This window comes from Pseudopodoces humilis, chromosome 1, assembly GCF_049639895.1.
Source record: "Pseudopodoces humilis isolate 2021_Gansu_Grassland_sample_001 chromosome 1, ASM4963989v1, whole genome shotgun sequence".
Taxonomy (NCBI): Eukaryota; Metazoa; Chordata; class Aves; order Passeriformes; family Paridae; genus Pseudopodoces; species Pseudopodoces humilis.
Window position 1 is genome coordinate 11,517,317 of NC_142200.1, and position 18,337 is coordinate 11,535,653.

General features: G+C 45.9%; 1 protein-coding gene across 1 annotated transcript in view; it reads left to right on the forward strand.

Moving 5' to 3' along the window:
* FBXO32 (F-box protein 32) overlaps nucleotides 1-18,337 on the forward strand; it is a 24,006-nt gene continuing 5,669 nt past the window's right edge. Inside the window, exons 1-8 of the mRNA XM_005516923.3 lie at nucleotides 1-292; nucleotides 3,305-3,417; nucleotides 5,116-5,165; nucleotides 5,836-5,928; nucleotides 12,787-12,880; nucleotides 13,621-13,805; nucleotides 16,724-16,906; nucleotides 18,101-18,244. Coding sequence (XP_005516980.1) covers nucleotides 177-292; nucleotides 3,305-3,417; nucleotides 5,116-5,165; nucleotides 5,836-5,928; nucleotides 12,787-12,880; nucleotides 13,621-13,805; nucleotides 16,724-16,906; nucleotides 18,101-18,244 — 978 coding nt within the window. The 5' untranslated portion in view covers nucleotides 1-176. The remainder of the gene's footprint in view (nucleotides 293-3,304; nucleotides 3,418-5,115; nucleotides 5,166-5,835; nucleotides 5,929-12,786; nucleotides 12,881-13,620; nucleotides 13,806-16,723; nucleotides 16,907-18,100; nucleotides 18,245-18,337) is intronic.

Genomic DNA, 18,337 nt, shown 5'->3' on the forward strand with positions numbered 1-18,337 from the left:
CGCGCCTGCAGCCACCGCACCGCTCCAGCCACCGCTCCGGGCACTGCTCCGTATCGCTCTCCGCGTGTTGCCCCGGTCTGCCCCGCACCGCTCCGGGTACTGCTCCGATCTGCCCCGCACCGCTCCAGTCGCCGCCGCTCCTAGTCCCGCTGCTGGTCCCGCTCCGCGTCATCGCCATGCCGTTCCTGGGGCAGGACTGGCGCTCCCCCGGGCAGAGCTGGGTGAAGACGGCAGACGGCTGGACGCGCTTCCTGGATGAGAAGAGCGGAGGCTTCGTGGGCGACATCAGCAGGTACCGGCGGCGGCACGTCCGGCCCCGCTGCCGGGCGGTGCCGCCAGGGGGCGCGGGGCCGGGGGGCGAGCTGTGAGGGGCGGACGGGCCCCCCTCGCCCCGGGCCGGCTCAGGGGACGCCCCGGTGTCGGTGGAGCGGGGTCGTTGTCTGGGTGACCCCGACCCTGCCGGTGGAAGGGCTTGGCGGCCTCTCCGGACCTAAAGGAAGCTCCGAACGGGGGTCACTTATGCCCCGGTGGGGTCCCCACGTCCCTGTTGCTGCCCAGGTGGCCGGACCGTCCTTAGGGCTATGGAGGTTGCTGAAAAATCGAGGAAAAGATGAAACATTCAGCTGCCCCGCTGTCAGAGGGCTGTGCCCCCCGGGGAGCATCGCCGGACGCCTCCTGGAGACCCTGGTGGCTGCCCACCCTCCCCCCCAAAAAACAACCTTTCCTGGGGCTTCCCGGTCTCGGGCTGGGAAGAATGATGTGTCTGAAGCAATAAATCCTCCCTAGGCCATGAGTAATGTACCTTACGTGCCGCTTGACTAATCTGGCTGCAAAACATCAACAAACCCCCAAGATGGTGCGGGCAGGAAGCTTTGCAGTGCGTGGGTGTAGTGGGCTCGGGCCAGATCGCTCCTGTCAAAACCAAACTTTTCTCACAGAGCTGCCTATTCTCCTCAGCTGTGTGCTGCTAGGGTTAGGGTTGCTGCCACCAGGCCTAGGGATGGGTCAGGAATGCCCATGACAAAGGGACTTGGAGTAAGAAGGGATTTGCTGTGAGACACTGCTTAGATGTGCAAGGAGGCTTATGTATCTCCTTCTCTCTTTTGTGTAAGCTGCAAGTAAAAATCAAGTCTGGGTTTGTAATTTGTAAATAGGTAGAAAAACGTTAGGCTGATGTGTGTTGGGAATACTGAGTTTATACATACCTTTTCCCATTTAAAAGCAAGGAGGTGGCATATTGGCCCTGGACTAAGGTCCTTGCAGTGCCAGGTCCAGGTGCCCAACTGTTCAACCTGTCAAGAAGTCCTGGAGAAGTGTGTGGAAACCTGGCAATACATAAACAGGGAAATAATCTGCCTCCCATGCTGGAGTTCATCCACTGCTGCTCTTATGGTGGTTTCAGATTACGGAGTCATTCAGTAGGAAGTCAACAGGCAAGGGTGTGCTGTTGACATGTGAGATTTAAAGCAGATCCATCTTGGGCTCAGATTCTGCCACTGCATAGGGCATGTTAACCTGACCCCCTGTTGATTTTATGCAGCCATGATAAAACCTGGGCTTGGATATTCCAAAACAGCTTCTTCCTTGCTGCTATATTCTGTTCTCAGGTTTTGGTCCCCCTGGCAGTAAGCAGCATGGATGTTCATGAGCAGCTGAGATGTTCTGCTTTCAGGTTTAGGTGGTTCTGAGCAAGCTGCAGCTGGCAGAAATATCTGGTTCCCCAAACCGTTGTTTCTGTGAATATTGTTCACCTTCAATGCTGCTGTTCTTCCCCTTCTGCGGTGTTGTGGTGGAGCCCACAGAAGTGGTACATTCTCCACATCTCGGATGCCTTCCAAGGGGGATGTGGAGTAGGAAGGGGGAGCCAAGGGTCATGGTGTTCTGAAACTGGGAGAGGTTTCTTCCACCTCTGGGGCCATGAACAGTTGCCAAACCAGAACACCCATCTGGATCATCCCAGAGGGGATCTGGGTCCCTTCTGGGACTGAAACTCTGACTTGGTAGCTTGACTTTTGCATATGCTGGTGGTGGGGCCACTCAGACAGCCAGTGAACAGGGGAAACAAGAAGTCTTGTCCCACAGGTCTCATTCCTTTGCAGGAGACTGTGCTGAATAGCTATCAGAAGTGTGTTTGGTGTGGTGCTCGTGTTTGGGTTTTGTTTGAGACTAAGCAGTGTAAACACATGGCCTGTACAGGAAGCCTTCTGGCTGCGTAAGGCTCCTCGTGGCTGTCTCAGAGGAAGCTTGCCCAGGGCTGTAAGCAGCAGCTATATGTTTTGGCACCTGTCAGAGCTCCAGGGCTGTCTGAGCCACAGCAGCTGTGAGGTGCCGGGGACCCTTCTTCAAATTTAGGGTTGCAGAGAGCCATGCTACATCCCTTGCAAGCTGCTAAAACACTGGGGACAGCTCTGTTTTGTTCTCCTGGATGCATGGCCTGTCTTCTCCCTGGCACCTGCAAGGCACCCTGCAGCTCTGGGCAGCAGGCTTTCTGCTGGGCTTCTGCTGAGAGCCCCTGGTGCTGCTGCCATCCCCTGCCACCCCAGGGACCTTTACAGCAGTGCTGTGGCTGCCCAGGGGCCTCTCACTTTCGAGTTGTGGCTTGGATCTGCTGATTTGCAGGTCTGCAGAATGTGGGGATGTTGACAGACAGCCTTTCATTGCCCTCGAAGGAAATAAGGGGTTATAGCTCCCTTCACTAATAATACAGTTAGAGCAGAGCTCCAGCAGAAGCAGGCAATGGACAGTCTTGGACGAGAGATCCTAGCTGTTAACTTGTGTAGTCACTACTACATGGGGTCTGGAAAACCATCAGATGAGTCTGAACCTCAGCTAAGCTTTTCCTGTAAGCTTGAGATTAGTATTTTGTGGGAACTCTGTTGTTAATAAATATTTTGAGTACATATATGTCGTCACAGATGTCTAAATATGTCCTTCCGTAGCAGTCTGACAGGCTCAGAGCAATCTCCTATGTACACTAGGAGGATATGGTGTTACTTAAGGGTAGAAATAGGTTAAAGAGGGGAAAAGAACATTGCTCAGCAGTGTCCCAGCACTAACTGTGTAATCTGTGTCACCTGCTCCTGTCATGGGTATCTTGGCTACTCCAGGATTGAGGCACCAGAGGTTCCTTTAAAAATACTATTACTGGATGCTGAAACTGTCCAGACTACTTCTTGGGGGCAGCCTGCAAGGAGGCAGCTTTGGAGGCCACAATAAAAACCTATGTATTTTCTCTCCTTGCAGAAAACATAGTGTGCAACAGAATGGAGAAATAAACAGAATCCTTGCTTTGTATCATTCACAGCTTTTGTAAAAAAGATGATCACAACAAAGAGAATCTCTTCAATAGTATAAACTATGATGTTGCTGCCAAGAAGAGAAAAAAAGATCTGCTGAATAACAAAGCCAAGATTCAATGTAAGACATCTTTTGGACTTGTTTTTAAACAAAAGTTGCTGCAGAAGAACGGAAAATGCTTCATATCTGTGTTTTGCGCAGTGCTTGAAGAGCCTTCTAGAGTCTTGAAGGGCTTTGCGCCCACGTTTGACCTAAGTAGAGAGCTTGGATACAGTTTAACACAAAGATTTATGCCTCTGTTAGTAATCCCTGTTCTGAGGAGTTGTGCTTGTTGTGTTCAGATTTTTGTCATTTATTTGTCAGGAGGGTAATTTTTTCCTATGGTACATTCAAATGAACTAGTTCCAGTATTTTCTCCCTGTTAGACTTCCTTGTGCACAACAGGCTAAATTTATTCTTCCTTCCATATGCATGTTGAGCAGTAATCTACATTACTGGAGGCTACAAGCCTGAATGTAAGCTTTGATCCTATATCTCTGTGTGCGGAGTGCATGAAAAATGAAATAAGATTTTAGCTCACTCAAAACAATAGAAGGCTCAAAATCTTTCTGTGCGCACAGCGAGCAGCCAGGGTCTGAGATGGGGCCCTGGGGGAGGACCCGGGGGAGCCTGCAGGAACAGCAAGGTCTGCATTGGGCTGACTGCAAGATAGGTACTGTAGTTACATGTGAAGGCTTCAGATGTAAACATATACAGAGGAAATGGGTTGCAATTCCCACACTGCTATTAACTCATTGTGTATCCCCCAGGATTTTGGAAACTGTTGCCAAAAGTTGGCCCCTCAGTGTATTCAGTTCTCTGAAAAAACAAACGTTACCATGACAGTTTTTGGCTGGATTCTGTTGTGACCTACCATTAAAAAGTGCTTGATGCAGGGTCAGCATGCCTGTAACTGAGGCTGAGTCTGTCCTTGGACTTGCAGTACCAGGAGTACATTCCATAGCTTCATTAATTTACTGGTTGCTCTAGGAGCTCAATAATTTCTTTATGGAAAGGAGTCCGGCAGGGTGGGGAAGAGAATTTATTTTATACTAGCAGTTAAATTGCCAGTATGTGGTACAAGTAAGGTCAAAAGCCCATGTGAAAATGGAGTGGCAGAAGGACTGAGCAGCATAACTTGCTTATAGTACAGGCTCTTCTGCAAACAGAGTTAGTGTGTGCTGAGTATTGGGAAGTTATTTTGGGGAATGGATGGGACAACTCCCATTCTGAGGGAAGGGAGGGGCAATTAGAAATAGGAAAATTTTGGTCCCATGTAGTTTTTTTCTTTTTTAGCAAGTTAGCTGCAAGTATAAGCATGTTCCTCTAAGCCTGACCTCACCGCTAAAAGCTCTCTCTTACATGCCTGGTGTCTCATGACATTTTTGCTCAACTTCAAATTTGACATACAATCCCAAGCCTGTAACCGAGGTAATAAATAGTTAATAAAATCAATAACAACAAAACCTGGCTGTCAGCCACACTTACTGTCTGGGACCAAAGAAGAGGAGGTGCTATAGTATGTCTGTGGCTGGCAGATTAAACATTTACAGGCTTGAGCTGTGTCAATGAAACAGAAGCCTTTTCTGAGGCCTAGAGCTACAGTCTCAAATGAAGCTCTATAGAAACAAAGCAGCTCAGCAAGTTGCTAGATTTGGTTTCAAATATGGTGGTGTAAACAAAATAATTTACTAAAAGACAGTGAATGTCATGAGCAGAACAGAGATAGAACTCTTTGAGATGGAAGCTTAACTGAGTGAAATGTCTTTGTCCAAACAGATTTCCACCAGGAAAAGTGGATCTATGTTCACAAGGGAAGCACAAAAGAGGTGAGTGTTTCTATAGGTTCTTTGTTCTCTTTTCTACTGATTTTTACAAGCAGTGGAAGATCCTGTGCTGATATAAATCAGCAGAAGCTCTTAAGAGATAAGTGAAAGATCTGGCTTGTGGTTGGAATTTCAGTAATGATTTTAAGCCCCTATCAGGGATCCAGGGCTTGATGTACGAGGCTTTGTTCATGTGTTTAAAATATGACTTGTTTGCTTCCCTCATTTAAAAAAAACCAGCCATTTGCAGGCCAAGCCATAATACTGTTCTTGGCTTTCACCCAGTACAGTCCTAACATGGAAAATCATTGGAGTTTATCACAACAGCTCGCTTGCACTCAGGGAGAGAAGTGGCTCTGTGAGACTGCACTGAACTCGCACTATATGTTGAGCCCCAAGAATGTGTGGCTCATTCTCACACATAAATTCATGGGTCATGAGCAGAGCATGGGTCTCTCTTGGGAAGTTGCCATGATCAACATCGGGCCATGCCCACTCTTACTGTCAGTAAGCATGGCTCAGTGGGAGCCAGGCCTGCCTCCTTTGGCTGTGACCTGCTCCCATGGTTTGTACCCATCAGCTTGCTAAATCGAGTTGCTCTGGGTCAGGTCTATGTGGTGCTGTCTGGACTCAAGTCTGCCAAAACATGACCCAGAGTGTGTTTTATTCTCAGCGCCATGGTTACTGCACCTTGGGAGAAGCCTTCAACCGGCTTGACTTCTCCAGTGCTATCCTGGATTCCAGGCGATTCAACTATGTTGTGAGGGTGAGTCCAAGTCCAGGGTTTATTTTTATGTGATGGTGGTGGAGGCTCTGTACTGAGCACCAGCTGGATAATGGGAACCACTGGCAAAGAAGAGATGTCTGAGCATGCAAGTGGATGTGTTGGGCTTTTCTGCATGAAGTAATTCATGGAAGTTTTGTGTGTGGATAGATGCCCAAATTTTGTCTTTAGGTTATTAAAATGGAAAGGGAGGAAAGTGTTGATAAGGTGGAAGATGAGCTGTCCTTAGCCTAGCCTTCCTACCACTTTTCAATTGTCATTCACTTTTGAAACCCAGAAAGCTTGGCTTCTAACTCCTGAGTTTTCAGTTCAGCTTCTGAAGAAGAACCTGGGCTCTCTGCAGATGCCACAGGGCAGTGGAGACCTCTTTGCTCTGGAAGCTTTAGCCTGAGGTCTGTGGAGCTTTGTCTGCATTGAGGTGATACAGGAGAGACTCAGGGGAGCTGAGCATTTTGGGAATGAGGGGATGGGCTGAACCTCTTGGTGGTGCTGATATTAACTTCTCTCTTAAGGACTATGATTGCTCTTAATCCTTTGTGACTGGCAGTGGTTTCAGTGGGTGAAATGTTTGTTTAGTCCTGACAACATTATTTAATAAAGGAGTCATCAGCTTCAAGTTTCCCATGCTCTGGCTTTGCGTAATAGGTCAGGGTGGCTCAGAGTGGCCAAGGAGGTGGTAGTGGTTGGGGGACCTACTGTCCCGAGGGCTGTGGATACTTGTATGTTTATCTGCATGTGATCTGCCAATTGATCTTGAATTTCAGAATGCTTAGCAAGATTTGGAAATTTAAAAAAAAAAATGGGAAGCTTAAAAAAAGTTATTAACTTGAGGCTGTTTATGAATGGCTCCTTTTTATGTCTTGTGAGCAGCTGATCACTGGTGAGGCAACAGCTGTTCAGGTGTTAGGTTCTGGAGCAAGCAGCAGTGGTATTGCTTTCCCTTTGAGTCAAGTGTCATGAAAAGTGTCTAAGGAAGAAATTATCTGAGCAGGATAACCTTGATTTGTGCACTTAGGTTGTCCAGGTGACAAATCACTTGTGGAAACCTCTGTCACCCTGGGAAGGGTACAGGCATCAGGTGGCTGTGTAGGAAGGGCAACCACTTGGATGTCCCACTGCAGGAGTGGTGGCAGGGAGTGGGGATTCTGGGGGAGGCAAAACAGTCATGTAAACTCAGGCTGTCCTAGCTCTGCTGATCTTGGGACTACTTGTTTTCCTGCTTGTGCAGAAGTGATCACCAGTGTTGAGGTAGTCTCCTGACATTGGAGAGATATATATACACACACAGCCGTGTCATCTTCAGGGGGATTACTGGAGAAGGAACAGTTCATGCCAAGGGCATAACCCTTTAGTCAAATATAAAGAAGGAATGTAAAATAAAACTTGTTTAGTGCTGCAGATATCCCTTTGGCAGACTTTCTTATGACAGTGAAGAACTCCAAAGACCTCTGCTAAGCATGGCCTCAGGTCCTGCTGTGCCACATGATGGGCTTCTGCTGCTCAGTCCAATGTGATAGTCTCATATGGGACTGCAATGGTTGAACAGAAGTCCCACTAAATTTTTTGAAGCGCAAACTTAAATTTCAATTAAGACAGTGTGGTCTGGTGAGGGAGCTCAGGCTAACCCTTTTTCTCATGAGGACTTCAAACACAGCACACTTGGGATACTTTCATCAAAAACAATAGTTTTGAAAACTATGGAAGTGGACATATGTCCTTGTTTGTACAAATTACCTCTCTTCTGGGCTTTTAAGAGTAGCTTTTCCCCAGTAATTTTACAGATACAATACTACTGAGAAGTGTGAAGCTTTCTAATTGAGGTTGACTTGTGGTTTGGCAGTTTAAAGAAGATATTAAACCTGGTACCATGGATCAAATCATAAAATTGACTTCTTGAAATGAAAGGCTTGTATCAGCCAAGTCTCCAGTGGTTCATAAAATGCCTTGTATACCAGATTTATTCATTAAACCAGATATTCATTAAAAGCTCTGCCTAGATGAGGATCATGTTTATGGTCCTTTGCAAGTTGCAGGCCTCCTAGAGCATACAGAGGGGCAATCTGTCACATGGGAAATGCCTTGAATATTGGCAGGCAAAACCACTTGTTCTCTCTAGGTCTACTCCTTGCTCAGGGTATCTGATATTAATGTCATGCTACTTAATTCATCAAGCAAATGCTTTTCAAGGAGTGGACTTTGGAATTGGAGGCTGGAAAATAATATGACAATGTCTGTAGGGGAAGAAAGGAGAGAAACAGCTGCAGGTTTGAGGTTCTGCTGGCTACACCCAAGCTTGCTCTACAGAAATATAAGCTGCATCATTTGTTGGTTGCAAAATGGGCTTTCAGGTTTAACATGACCTTACCTTTCTGAATTTCTCTAAACTTAAGTGAACAGTGCTTAAGCATCTTTGGTTTATTGTCACAGAGGTTTCTGCGTTAGATAACACCCAAACTAAGTTCTTGGAGTTTCTAATGGTGCACAGATAACATGGAGGTATGAACTGCAAGAAGCTTGGCAGGTATTTTTTGTGGGTAAATACCACAGCTGGAACCAGTGAGTCCATAGAAATGAAGCAGAAGAAATTTTCCTCTAACATCAATCTTATCTTGATGGTCTGCTGGTACAGCTCTGGAAGTGCCAAGTTATAGGTATTGGTGCCATGACTTGGTCCTTGCTGATCCTTCAAATTGGTGCATCTGCTTACATGTTACAGAACAATCAGTGTTCCTTTTTTAGGGCTAATGAGGAAGTGTGTGCTTGACCCAGAGGACCCAAAATGTTGTTGGTCTGAAACAGCCCTGGTTTCTCTGGTATTAGAGATTTAATGAAAAGACTGGAAGCATTCTGTAAGCATAATTAATGGGAGCAGAGACAAAGGCGCCTGCAGCCCAGAAGCTGGTTTTCCTTCAGGAACACTGTGTTCAGATGACAGGTTTTGCCGGCTGCTTCTTCAGAAAGAGGTTTCTCATATGATGGTATTCTCAAGGGAAGGTGGTGTTTCTGATCATAAAATCTTAGGTCAGGTTAAGCTGCCTGGGCACAACTCTAAAATGACATGATCTAGGTTGTGTGCAGCCTTCTAAAATAAGCTCTTAAATTTGCTTCTTAAATTTTAAGAGGTTAGTTCCAGGAGTCCTGGATTTATGCTGTCCTGAAAGAATATCAGTTGGATGCTGTCTCATGGAGATCTGTCAGCAGCTGCACTGTAAATCATTATAACTTGCCTTGCTCTTGCTCTACCTGTCAGCTGATGGCCAGTGTGACATTTCAGCCATTGAAAGTGAAGGGCTGTGAGAGCAAGGTGGGGCTGGAGGAGGAATTTTTCATTTTTTCTAAACAGTCCAGGTGTGAGGAGTCACATCCTCAACCATCAGGAACTTATGGATCCCACACAGCGCAGTCTAACTTTGATATAGCTGGCTTGAGGTATTCAGCAGGGAATTTACACTTCAGTAGTTTAAATCTTGTGGTTTTAATCACTACAGAGCACTTCCCTTTTTGAGGGAATACAAGGTTGTACTCCCCTGCTCAGCACAACAGGATTGCTGAGGATTTTTTGGCTCTGTGTGCTGTAAGCCCCAGCAGTGGTTATTTGGGGTATGGATTGCCTGCACGCCCCTGGGTTGAACCAAGACTGTGGCCAAAGTGCCATCTGGCTGTAGCAGGTCTACGCAGTGCTGCACACAGTAGTCATGGGTGCACAGCAGTGTTTTCATGGCCCTGAAAACAGGTACCCTATTCCCTGCCACATGGCACTGTTCTGTTTTCTATTTTTTATCTTGTGCTTACGGAAGGAGAAGGATCTGCTCTGCTGCTGAAGCTGAGAGGCTTTGTTGCACTGCCTCCTCCAGACCAATGGCTGGTGGATTTGAGCAGGAGCCCCACCGCACTCAGGGGAAGTGAGCAGGTTACTGACCTGCTGTAGAAGATGCTGCCTCCTGACAGCTTTGCAGAGGCCCTGGAAAATTCCCACTGCATCTCTTGCCTTTTCTCTGTAATTCTTGCAAACCTCTGATAGAAGCCAAAATAGGGAAGGATTTTTTTAATGGAGCTACCAGGTCACCTTTCTCAACTTCTGAGGAGTTGGAAGAGTGAATTTGGATCCAATGCCCTGTTTTCCAGAGGTGTTGCAGACTTCCCAGCTCCAGTTAAAATTGGCTAGAATGCAATTACTTAGTGTATTTGAAAAGAAGACCTTTTAAAATTGCTCTTAACCTTTCCCTGTGCACTCTCTCCTACCATCTGTCCCTCTCAGCTGAGCGTGGGCTGGACTTCATGCAGCCACATCATAATACACACTTGCAGCTCTCCAGTCTTTTTACCCTACTCAGCATTAATCTGAATTCATCGGTCTGTTTTAGTCTGTATTATGCAAGCGGCAACATTGATTTATATTTTATACTGCTGTAGATCTCAGTTTGGCAGTCCATTAACTGAGATCATACTTGGGGCCTGTGCCAACACTAAAAGACCCCCAATGCACTGGAGCATGTGGGGCACAGATGAACTGTACTGCTTACCTGATTTTTGTGTATTATATGAGCACAGAGAATAAAATGTCTTTTGATTTGGACTAGCTAGTTGCTTCAGTCAGCAGTCCCTGGGGAGTAGAGTAGCCCTAGAAATATTCACAACATAGTTTTCATATGGAATTTCATCCTGTGTTTATTGCTGTAGGAGAAGGGAAGGTGGCACGTGATATCTGAGCTGGTTCACTGAACATAAATTGAACCTTGATAAACACAGACAGGGCAAATTTGAATCCGTTCCTTCAGCTAAATTAATTTTGTACCAATTTAGCGTTTTTCAAGGAACTGAGATTTTTATCCTCATTTGTCTAAAAGAATGGCCCTGGTGTCCAACTCCTCTGGTATTACGTTACATGATGCTTATCACTGCATGCATTTTGGCATTTTTAGTAATGGGCACAATATTGCTGACACCCAGCCTGGAGGAAGCTGCCTCTGTGCCAGTTCCAGAACAGTGCAGTCTGGAGACAGCAGTTGTTTGTGCACAGACAAGCTGATCTGGGTGCATGTGTGGCCAGTTTACAGATGGAGTCTGGCAAATTGATCACTATAATCAAAAGTCTGAAGGCTAAATAGTTTAGGGTAAGCAGAGTATTAGACTACTGTGGTACATTGGTTGGGGTTTTTTTCCTACTTACTCATCCAGTATTTCAAAAGAGACTTTTTATAAGCTTTTCAAACATCTTGCAAGCTGCCTTGTTTTAGGAGTATTTTGTTATTGTGGTCTCATTTGGGTGATATAGCCAGGAAATCTACTGATGCTTGTGCACCAGATATTACCCAACTCTCTCACATCTCCTGTTTCCTCCAAACAAGCCAAGAAAAAAAGCAGCCTGCCCTTGACAGGAGTTAGTGCAGGTCCTTTTTCATCTTGGGGTTTTTTTTTTTTTTTTTGGTCATATGAGGTGCAAGATATTAATAGAATGTAAACTCAAAGCCATCTGATGGTGGTGTTGGCCTGGATATTAAACAGAAGAAGAGATTGGTCACTTGAGGCGACTTCACTGTTCCTAAGTGGCAGTCACATGCCAGTGCCCCAGATGAGCAGTACAGGCTGCAGTAATACCTCTCCCTCAGCCCCCTTGTTGCCAGCTTCATGGCAAGCTGCCGGTGACTTTCTGGATACATTCCTGTCATTCTTATAGCAGGGCAAACAGTTCAGCTCATGACTTATCAAGTCTAGTCAAAAGCCATCTTAGTTACTTGACACAAGTAGTTGCACCTTCTCTGGACTCCCTGTGGTGCCAGCAATGGGATACTGGAGCTGCTGATGATAAAGGATTAATAAGCTCATCATGCGGCAATGTGTTGATTGATTTGTAGCATAAAAGGTTTTTTCCTATCCTTTCTAAATTGAAACAGAAGGCTATGTACATCCAAAACAACTGGACTGACACGTGGGCAGTCTGTGCATTTATATAATGTTGGGGGAAGGGAGAAAGGCTTGTAAGATCACAGGCCACATGTTCTGCAGAGCATGTTTCATAGGAAACTTCCTCAGCTGCTCTTGTGGCACAGAGATGGGGAAGAGAGAATGTCCTTCCCTGTGGGAAATGCTTCCTTTAACAACTGCAGCTTAAATTCACTGTTCAGCTTGCTCAAGAGTCAGGAGGTTGGTGATGGGAAGTAAATTCTAATCAAAAGTAAAAGCAAGATCTTCATTAGCGGAGGTTAACAAGTAAACAGGGCAGACAAGGAAAGGTGGTTTGTTATTGCAGTTGTTAGAGCTGAAGAGGGGAGGAAATTGTGGGAGAGAAGGGGCTTGTTGTGGGGAGGATTTTTGTTCTTCCTACAGTATTTTTTGTTGTGGCGACAACGCTCTGACAAAACCCATGCAACCCAGGAGTTGACGTAAATTGTGGCATCTGATTCTCATTGATGGTCTGTCAATAATATCCCCATCCCAACAGGCATTGGCCCGTGTTCCCTTATGATACTGCTTGTTTATGCCCCAGTGAAGGATGGTGACGTTGGCCGTTTGCTGTTCCCTTGGTGTGAATAGCGGCTGTCAGTCCAAGCACCACTGTGGTTTCTCTGCATCTCTGAACCATGAAATCAAGTTCCCTCTCCCCCCACACTGAAGAAAATTAAAATGCCTCTTCCCCCCCACCTCTTTTGATGCATGTTTAATTATTTGGCCTCTGCTCTCCTTCCCCTTTATGTTACTTTGCTCTGTTGTTCTCTCTCCTTTTTATTTTCGAGCAGCAAACAAGTCTCTGGACTGTTTTGCTGTGTCATGTGACTAGGAGTCAAGATTAGAAAGGTATCTCTGTGCTCTAAGGCTTGAAACTTCTATTTTTATCCACAGCTGTTGGAGCTGATAGCAAAGTCTCAGCTGACGTCACTGAGTGGCATTGCCCAGAAAAACTACATGAACATTTTGGAAAAAGTGGTTCAGAAAGGTAAGAAATGGAAATGGTGAGGGGGAGTCTGATTTAATCTGATGTACTTTGGTGAACCACATCCTTGAGAATAGTCAGGCAATGCAGAATGGGTGAAGAGGAGGACCACTGCTTATTTCTGTAGTGCAGTTCTGCTTTCTTTTCCCTCAATGAAGGACTTGGGAGGAGGGGAAGAAATGTCTGTAGTCTGGTAAGAGAGGCAACTCCTCCTTTCCAGCTTTCCTCACTGCCACCCCTTCTGCATCCTACTGAGTCCTGTTTTTGACTGCAGAAGATCTGGCTGCTCCTGCCCTCAGCAGGAATTTTGGAATTGTGGTTGAGATGTGGTGCTTCCCTCATGGATGTTTAGCTGTCCCTGAAGCCTGGGCACTGACAGCAGCATGTTATTATACATAATGAGAAATGTACATTAGCTGGGGTAGATGGGGAAGAGGTGCACATAGATCACATCTTGCACAGTATCAGAGGGGAAAATTGGCTGGTTGCCGGTGGCTGGAAATGGGAAGTGCTGCAGAAATGGCAGATCTCATCTGCTTATCCTGGGCGGCTCTCTTTCCATCTGCTGTCTAACCTGCTGTGACTGGCTAATGTTTAAGTGCTTTCCTCTAAAAAGAAAAGCACGGGCTGGCTCTCTTTGCCTGTGAAATTACAGAAAATAACTTGACTTGCCTGGGAAACATGTAGATTCAGAGAAGAATTTTGACAATTCCCATTTTTTAACCTTTCCGGTTCTTCCAAAGTCCTTGAAGATCAGCAGAACATCAGACTAATACGGGAATTGCTGCAGACCCTCTACACATCCCTCTGCACGTTAGTTCAACGGGTCGGCAAGTCTGTCCTGGTCGGAAACATCAACATGTGGGTGCACAGGATGGAGAGCATTCTCCACTGGCAGCAGCAACTGAACAACATTCAGATCACCAGGGTAAAATACTGTCTCCATCATGAAAGCTTTTTGTGTTAACGGCTCTTATTTGGGTAACTGCTTCCCACTCTCCTCCCAGTGCAAGCACAAACTGGAAGGACCTGGAGCTGCCAAAATAACTGTATGCATTCCTAGCATTACTTCATTTCCTTAATTCAAAGTCAATGTACATAGTCCAGGATCATGCTTGAGGTTACTGGTCCCAGACTGTGGCTTGACTCCATAACGGCTGTGAAGTGTGGTGTGAACAGAGCTGGACAGAAAACCATCTTCCCCTCCTCAGTCCTCAGAGCTTAGGCCTCAGTGTGAAAAGTCAACTTGGACTTTCTCAAAGGCAGTTTGCCTTCTCTGAAGGCAATTGCTTTCAAAACCCATTTATCAGACAGTTGAGGTTTTTAGATTTGTGTAATCTGTAAATTAAATGCAAATTTTTAAATAGCTGCATATCTTCATGCCTCCTGGCTGAAAATACCAATGATTCTTCCAACAGTCTGGAACTACCTTTTCCAGCTGAATGAGTCCTGCTTTCACAACATCTGGTTTTTTTCAACAGCATCTGTGGGGATGGGAAGGATGTGTTAGATGATAAATTTCTAAACTGATTTTACATGGGACTCAAATCTGAACTTGTTCCATTTCACACAACCACAGCAGGGCTGATGTTGGACTAGACCTCTGGAGGTAATCTGGCCAAACCACTCTGCTCAAGCAGGGATACCAACAATAAGTTGCCCAGGACTGTATATACACTTTCTTTTCCCTACCTCAAATGGATGCTTACTCCACTGGAATGCTGAATCTTTCCCCTCATGCTGGTATCTGTTGGTGTTCCTGTTGTAGTCTTGAAGAACTCTGCCTATTCAGACAAAAGTGCGTTGAAACATTGCTTGTGAAAAGAACTGTCTTTTATACATACTTGTGTAGGTTTGTAGGCACTTCTTCAAAAGTAAATAAAATAGATGTAGAACTTGCAAAAAAAAATCATACCACTGGAGATAACTTCAGTTCAAGCTGGAACAAAACCAGATGAATTCAGAAAAGGAAGAAGCTCAGCTCCATGCAGCCAGTTATTTATGGTGCAGTCAGGTTGTGGTGTTTCTAAAGGTGGAAATGTCTTCCAACACCAAAGACCTAAATCAGTAAAAAAAACCAAAAACCAACCTTGCTGTATGTGCCACAGCTGCTTTAAAAAAATACAAAGTTCTGTCCAGAAAATGACAGCATACTGATCTGTTCTGGTCTAATCTGTGTTCTTTCTCCAAAAACAGTCATGCTTGAAACATTCTGGAAAAGTGTACTGAGGGAAAAGTAGTAGCAGCAGATAAGTTTTTGGCCTGATCCAGAAAACCTGTAAAGATTTGTTTGAGTCACACAAGTTTTTTCAGAAAGAGATAGAAGTATGAGCTTTGGGTTTGGTTTTGTTTTGACCCAAGAGTCTCTGAGCTTACTCTTGTCTGTTGTGCCCTAGTAAAGCTTATATGTACACCTAGTTCAGAAGAATGCAAAATGCGGCCTGGCACGGAAGAGCAGTGGGACATGATCCAGGGATCCAGTGCATTTGTCCTGCCCTACTCCAAAAAGTGCCCCAGACTGTCATGGAAAGGAGTGTCCTCTGGAGACAGTTCACTCCTTCTGGAGTGATTGTCAGGTCTGCCTGGCAGGTTGCAATGCAGAATGGATGTTTTGGTTGAGAAGCTCTGGTCCTTGCAGGTACCAGGCAGTGCTGCTGGTCTGGGCAGCCTAGCACTGAGGTGCTGGAGTGAAGGCAGGAGCTGCTGCTGTGCAGATGTACTTACTGTTCCTCTGGAGTCTCCCATGCTGTGGGATGGCTGGAGATGGGACCACATGATTAAAAGCAGCCTCATGCAGTGTTCCCCTGCTGCTGGTGGGCTGTGTGCTGCTTGTTTGAAACAGTTAATAGCTGTGCCAAAGATGAGGCGGGTGCTGTGACTCTGCAACTTAAAATAGCAGCAGCTCTTTGCAGGGTAAAGGATGAACTTGGCACATCCGTCTAACATTGTTTCTTTGTTGGAGCCCAATCCTAGAAGCTGCTGTTTGCCTTAATAAGGCTGGGGCTGCTTTTGAAGCTGCAGCTGGAGCTCAGGTTGTGGTCCTTGCTGATGCCTTGCTCTTGTGTACACCTTGGATTTCCCCTGAGTGCAGGACATGGAGATCTACTGTGGTCAGTTTGTCCTGGAGCTGTACCCCATGCAGACTTGCAAAACAATCCTGGACCCTGTAGAAGCTAAGCAAAGGTTTTGACTCTTTAGGCTAGGATCTGCTTTTGTGTGGCTGAGCAGCCTGGAAAACCAGGGCTGCAGCCTGTGTGAAAGGGGGGAAGGTCCTTCAAGTGTTCTCAGAGGAAAAGCTAACCCTGCCAGCAGTGACCTGGGAACACATGCTGTGGGTACTCACCAGCTACTGCTATGGTTGCAGCAAGATCCTGTGATGACATAAGCTAGGACACATGTCAGAAAAGCATGAGATTCCCAGCAGTCTGTGTAACCAGAGCTGAACTTGAGAAGTAACGCCCATCTGCCTGTCTCATGGTGGAGACCTGGATGGACAATACCACGATACAGCCAATGTCCTGCTGTAGTGCAAGCTGATGGTGATGCTTCAGGGAGCAGAGTCTGAGTATGGATGTGGGGTGGACAAAAAGGAGAGGAGGAGACTTGGACTACAACTCTCCTAATTGTTGTACTACAGATATATGTCCTCTTCCTTGAGGTTATCTCAAACTGTTCTGGGACAGAAGGCCAAATATTTCTATGTAGGCTGTCTCCTTTATTTAGAAGAGGGAACTGCTGCTTTGTTCTCTGTGGGAAGAAGTTTTTAAAAAGCAGTAGCTATGCTGCAAGCTGGGATTTCTTAGGTTTTCAGCTTCCTGGGAGCTCAGTTCTGTCTGTCTCTTCCAGCCTGCCTTTAAAGGAACCACTTTCACTGACCTGCCTCTGTGTTTACAATTGAACATCATGCAGCGACTGAGTGATGGGAGGGACCTGGTTAGCCTGGGTCAGGTGGCTCCTGACCTCCAAGTGCTCAGTGAAGACCGGCTGCTGTGGAAGAAACTGTGCCAGTACCACTTCACGGACAGACAGGTACAAGGAGAGGTGCAAAAACTGCCATCAGTTCTTGGTGTACCCCCTGCCCCCCCGCCCCAGAAAGAGTGTCTGCCCTGCACGTTCTCTTGGCTGTCTCTTGGATCTGAGGACTGTGCAGCAAGCTGATAATATAGGCTGGCATGAGAATGGCTGTGAAGATGATTTATATAGAGAGTTTTACATGCCACAGCAATGATTCCTGAAATAGGAGTTTGAAGAATTAATCATACACTGAACTTCAGTCCTAATCCAGGTGGGAACAACTGCATGACTTGCAGTTGCTCCTTGCCCCACGTGTGCAGGGAAAACGTGCAGGCAAGCTCCAGCGATCATCCTAATATCCCAGGGACTGACACCCTTGCAGAGAATCTTTGGATGTGGTCCATGAGCTGTACTCCCTTGCCCTTTAGAGCAAGAAATCCCCTCTGAGCTGTTCCATGAGTGATGGGATGGTATGTGGAAAGCAGCCCTGCTGCTGCCCACTTTGTACCTGTGTAAACATCTCTGGCAGGCTGGTAATCATCTGGGATCATCTAAACTTAAAAGCAAACAAACAAAAATCCCTATCTGTTTATGGGTTAATGTCTGGGGTGTGTATTCTAGACCTCTGCACTTCAGGAACCATGTGCCAGATTTCTCTGCTGACTTGGCTTTATTTACTCACTCTGAATCTGACTTTGGAAGTGACTCTGAAGGAGCTATTTCTATTATTAAGTAAATTCACATCCAGCCTCTGCAACTAATGAACCCTAAAAGAGAGATGGGTGTCTCCCAAGCTAATACAATAAATCATTGACTCTTAGAGAAAAATACCTCAACTTTTACAACTGTTTAATGCAACTCTACTTGCTGTGCTGCCAGCCAGAAACAGTGGTCAAAGTAGTATGAAATGGCTGCCAGGGTTTCAGGCTTCCTAAAGTGGAGTTGATGAAGTGGAATAGACCTTCATAATGGTATTGAGTGAGGTGTTCCTATCAGGAAAATGCTTATAGCTTTTTCAGCTGTAAGTAGAAAGTAAGAGCTTCTTAGCTCAAAGAAGCTCAGAAATCTTCAAAGTGAGTGCCTTCTTGGTGTTGCAGGAGAACTATTATGGCACTGGCAAGGTTGACATGCAAGGCAGAGACTGTCATGAGCTGAACAGAACAAATGAGTTTTTTGAGCTGCTATAATTGTGTGTATCTTTTCTTTAAGATTCGCAAACGTCTGATCTTATCTGACAAAGGACAGCTGGATTGGAAAAAGATGTACTTCAAGCTCATAAGGTGTTACCCACGGAAGGAGCAGTATGGTGACACACTGCAACTGTGCAGGCACTGCCACATCCTTTCCTGGAAGGTATGAGGTGCTGGTGGGACAGACTTGATTGGGGCAGGAGTTATGGGACATCTAGTACTTCCTCTGATTGCAGGTGGGTTAGGGTGTTGCAGT